The sequence below is a fragment of the Nestor notabilis genome, unplaced genomic scaffold (genome assembly GCF_000696875.1).
Source record: "Nestor notabilis isolate BGI_N333 unplaced genomic scaffold, ASM69687v1 scaffold5003, whole genome shotgun sequence".
Classification (NCBI taxonomy): Eukaryota; Metazoa; Chordata; class Aves; order Psittaciformes; family Psittacidae; genus Nestor; species Nestor notabilis.
The window spans coordinates 18,868-24,014 of NW_009922238.1; the positions used below are offsets into that span (position 1 = coordinate 18,868).

At 40.0% G+C, this 5,147-nt stretch overlaps 1 protein-coding gene across 4 annotated transcripts in view; it reads left to right on the forward strand.

The window, feature by feature from the left end:
* The window catches only part of KIF1B (kinesin family member 1B), an 84,298-nt gene that overhangs the window by 13,892 nt on the left and 65,259 nt on the right, over nucleotides 1-5,147 (forward strand). For all 4 annotated transcript variants that reach the window (XM_010011517.1, XM_010011518.1, XM_010011519.1 and 1 more), the window contains exons 2-3: nucleotides 2,651-2,727; nucleotides 4,651-4,830. In XM_010011517.1, coding sequence (XP_010009819.1) covers nucleotides 2,651-2,727; nucleotides 4,651-4,830 — 257 coding nt within the window. The remainder of the gene's footprint in view (nucleotides 1-2,650; nucleotides 2,728-4,650; nucleotides 4,831-5,147) is intronic.

The following is a 5,147-nucleotide window of genomic DNA, read 5'->3' on the forward strand; positions in this document are numbered from 1 at the left end:
GTAGCATAATGAGTTCAAGTTAAAATGATTTGCTGTTGAGAACAAGCCACAGAATACATATTGTCAGGAGAGGTGCTAGCAATACACTTCTATGTTAACTGCTTGGGATTGTGTTATATAATATATAGGAATAGGTTCTAGTACATAGGAGTGGGTTCTATTTGTTGCTGGTTTTGATGGTTAGACTACTTTCCCTTGAACTTACAGCCAAAAACAATTGAAGAAAGTAATGTTCACTCCCAAAGGTTGTTCCATTGAACTAATGCAGACATTGGTTTTTATTTGTACTGCTTTTTTGGGGAGGAACTTCCCTTTCAGAGCTTTGATGTTAAATAACTGAATGAGAAGTTGTTAAATTGTAGCAGTCTGGAATACATTGAAAGGAGGTATCTGAATTAAGTTTGAGGCAGAGGAGTTGTCTTCTAGAGTGGTTATTAGTTCACTTTACCTTTACAACAGGTTTAATAGTGTGTGCTGTAGATGTGCTGCTATTTGGTCAGAACTACTAAAGGGAACCTAAAGCCATACGTGATTGCTTAGGATACCAGTTTGTTATGTGTTGATGCCCATGTTGCTAGCCAAAGCCACAAGCATTTTTGCCATTTGATACTGTACTAGTGCAAGGCATATTATTCATTGGCTTTGCATGTCTGTCACCTTTCATAAGGCAAGAATGTCAGCATAAGGTGCATCCAAGTGAAATGGAGTTACTCACAAGAAATAGAGTAGCAACTGTTGCTATTTGCAGTCCAGTGATCTTTCCTCTACACTGTAATCTTGGACGACAGCCCTGCTCAGGGACACAGCATCTCATAGAGGAGTGATTTAGTTTAATCTGTAACCACATTTTCAGAGATTTTGGTGAAAGATGATACTAAGTTCATGGTTGAAATGAGAAGAGATGAGGGTGTAGTATTATTGGTACTTGTCACAGGAGGAAAGGGAGGAGCCCCAGTCTCCCAAAGCATAGCCTAACTGGCATGAGTATGTGAGAAATAAGCTTCCTTTGTTTAGGATGACTGGTATCACGATGTAAATCATCAAGGAAGACTGTCACTATGCTTGTATAGCTTTTTTCTTTGTAGTTTTTTGTTTGCACATACATCACCCCCAAAGGCAGATTGCTGCTTCAGGTACAGAAGGGTGTGTGTAAATCTATGGTGGTTCATCCAATTTTTATAGCTCATGAGTATGCCTTTTTACAGTCCTTACTTACACAGATGGTGTTGAAAACAGCTGCTGGAAAGAATAGATGTAAGTATTTCCAGCACTGTAGTGCTGAAAAGAAGAAAGCAGTAGAAATTCAGTCCTGCAGCAAGAGCTGTGCTTATAAATTACCTTCCTCGAAATACAGAAGCTACAGACATGGTGCATGCCTTCAAAATGACAGCTGAATCCATTGTGTATTACGCCCCTTCCCCAGCAAAGGTATAGGAAGTTGCTTTTTTGCTGGGAAAGAAAAAAACCCGAAGCAACAACCTAAAAGGTATTTGGAAGAGCTGTCATTATTTGTGGGGAATGCACATGTGGGGGTCATGTACTGAAATAATAAAAGGATCTAAGAAAAGGAAAAGAGCATAAAATTTACAGATGTGCTGATATGAAGAGACAGGGGTTTTTGCAAAGCGTGTTCATTCTGGTATTTGTAAAGTGTTTAGTGAGTTCACTCAGCTGAAGATTCCTAGATTCTTATGTATGAATTCCTTAGGAAGAAAATGAAGTAATGTGTGAATTTCATAGGCTATCATGTATTATAGGGAAGTTCAAAGAGGAAGTGTACACAAGTTGGGATGGGGTTCCTGTGGGATTAAGTGGCTATATACAGCTAGAACATTTATGAGTAATACTGTTGGTTCAATTAATATCAGTCTTATTAACAATCTGTCTGTAGGCTTTGTGCATATAAAAGAACACTGGAGTAAACCATGCACATAATCCATGAAATGTCTCTAAATGCAACTTTCTCATCTTTCTCCATGCCCTGAAAATACTGAGCTTCTTAAAGAAAATCTTCTGCAATGAGCTCCTGTACTGTGTAACATGTATTTCAACATAGACTTGAGTTGTGCTGCTATGAAACCACCCGGGATTCTTGAACTGTGTTCTGCATCTTCCTTCTTGCCATTATCATAGAATCCTAGAATGGTTTGGGTTGGAAGGGACCTTAAAGCCCATCCAGTTCCATCCCCCTGCCACAGGCAGGGAGATCTTCCACTAGAGCAGGTTGCTCCAAGCCCCTGAGTCCAACCTGGCCTTGAACACTGCCAGGGATGGGGCAGCCACAGCTTCTCTGGGCACCCTGTGCCAGCGCCTCAGCACCCTCACAGGGAAGAACTTCTGCCCAAGAGCTCATCTCAATCTCCCCTCTGTCAATTTAGAACTGTTCCCACTTTTCCCATCCCTACAGGCCCTTGTAAAAAGTCAGCAGCATTCCTTCTAGGATTTTTTTCCCCTTGATTTGTTTCAGATTAGGCCTATGGAAATATAGTGTTAGGAAGCTGTGAGTCTGTTGCTTCAATCTTGTTACTCCTGTGCAGTGTGGCAATTCTGTGAATACTCAAGATTTGCAGATCAAGTTGAGGGTCAGCAAGTCATTAATTATGGTCCTAAATGTCAACTTAGCTAAAAGTTTGAATTTTGTTTCCTATAGGTATTATCAATCCAAAGAATCCTAAGGAAGCACCAAAGTCGTTCAGCTTTGACTACTCTTACTGGTCCCACACATCGGTAAGTTCTTTTACAAGAAAACCATAGGGGTGTGTTGGGTTTTTTTTTGGGCGGGGATGTTGACTGCCTGGATTTAACTACATTTTCCTCTAATCATGCCATCCCAGTCAGATGTTTCTGCATTGTCTCATCCTTGTCATTGTATGTTGACTTGTCCTGTTTGGGGGAGAGCAGAAAGCTGCGCTCCTGGAGTTCCACAACAAGTTGTAAATGTTTGAAAGGTTACTGCAAATACTCTCCACGAATGTTCTGTTCTTTAAGGATGTGTATGAATCACAGTTAATTCAGTTTTGCCCCTAGATAAGTGAAAGCTGCTTAAGTTCTTACAGCTCAAGGTGAGATGTGGTCTGGGTTCCTTTCACATATCTGGAAAAGGCAGAGGAATGATCCATGTTTGTGATAGCTGCAAAAGCAATGAACCCTCATCCAGCTCCTCTGCCCCACCCTGCTGCGAATTGGTGCTGAGGTCTTGCTGACTTCCAGCAATTGTTCTACAGCAGAACTGTGTTGTTCTGCCATCTACCCCTCCCCTGCCTTATTTTCTCAAAAGATATAGAAAGAAGGGATAATTAATCTCTCTGATTTTTGTAACTTGGATGTTGCAAATAAGACTTAATATTTCTAAGCAGATCTGTGGCCAACAAGATTGTTTTCATGATGAAAAACTTGGATTTGTGCAGCTCTTTTACTGAATTTTCCAGAGCAGCCATGCAAGTAGATTACAGGATCAGTTAGAAGAACGTTATGAACTTAATTCCTGAAAATTAGCAGATAAGCAGCATCAAAGAAAAGTGGTCTTACAAAATCTTGATCTCATCATTAGAATGTTGGCACATATAAATTTGTCCTGATTTTAGGAGACTGTAATGTTAAAATCCAGCATTTCAGGAAGAGAGTGAATGCTAGATTAACATAGTCAGATATGATATAGTGATGTACTCCTACAAAATCAAGTTTCAGTGTTATGTCATCTGTGGAGTCTCTTCTGGTTTGTGCAACATAAAATGTCTGTGTAGATAATCATTACTATGATGGTTTTTTCAAGTATATTTATCAAGGGCTTTCCTAAATCATCAAGACAGGAACAACAAGCATAGACACTGACTCCAGCTTTCTGCCACTGTTGTTGTGTCTTGTACCATGCCTGGAACTGCACCTTGGATTTTCTCCAGTGACTGGATATTGGTGTCTGATGAATAACAGTGCCTGAAACACACTACTTAAAAAATAGAGAATTCATTTTTACCATTCATGAAGCTTTGAACAAGTTCTGTATTTGCCTTGAGATCTAGCAAGTGTGTTTTTGACACCTTTAACTTGTGATTTCTTTGTGTAGTCACCAGTGAGATTGTAAATAGAAAACTGTATTGAATTAGACAGTGGGATCAGACAGCTGTAAGAAAAACATAGTCATTTTAATGGTTTCTTTACACTCAATCTTAAAAAACCCAACAACCAAACCAACCTAAGCAACTATTGCTTCTCTTTTTCCCCTGCTACCCTTCAGAACCCTTGCCAAGACCAGCCACTGTGGGTTTTTTTTTTTGTACCTTCCAGTCCTTTATTCATGTGTATTGACTTTCTGAACTCTACTTTTGGTTTTCTCCCTGACTCCCTCCTCCCAGACACCCTGAATCTCATTTGTCAGTGATCTTGCTCGAAACTTTTCCAATAGTGTCAACAATGTTCACAAAACAGAATAGGTTGGTTTCTTTGTGCAGATTGTTTCCTTAGCATTGATGGAGTGCTCCTGTATTGTTGTTCTTCTGCATCTGGTACTGCCTTGGGAAAAAGCATTTGTGTATATTTGCTTCTTCCTAAGGGATTGGCCCACAAAGGAAAAGAAACAACCCAGTTGCTTTTTGAAATGTTACTTGAATAATAGGATAAGGCTGTATTTATGCTGTTTTCATGTCTTTCCAGCCTGAAGATCCTTGCTTTGCATCTCAGAGCCGTGTGTACAATGATATTGGGAAGGAGATGTTGCTGCATGCCTTTGAGGGCTACAATGTATGCATTTTTGCCTATGGACAAACTGGAGCTGGGAAATCCTACACAATGATGGGCAAGCAGGAGGAGAGCCAAGCAGGCATAATCCCCCAGGTAAAGCAGAACCCAGAAAGGGGATTTGGTTTTATAGTATGTTCAGGCACGTGCTTGCTGGTGCAATCCTTCTATATTGCATAACAGTTAACAGAGAACCACAGGTTATTCTGAGGAGAAAGAAATCTACTGGAGAAAAAGCATTATAAGTAATGTTCCTCTCTGTTACTTTTTAAACTTGTACTGTCCACTCTGTGTATTTTTCTTCCGTGCAATTTCTCCACTTTGCCAGCAAACTAGCAAATTAAGATGTCTTGTTCACTGCATTTCTTCTCAGCCTTCAGCTAGGACAGCAGTTAAGACTTTGTATTCAGCAG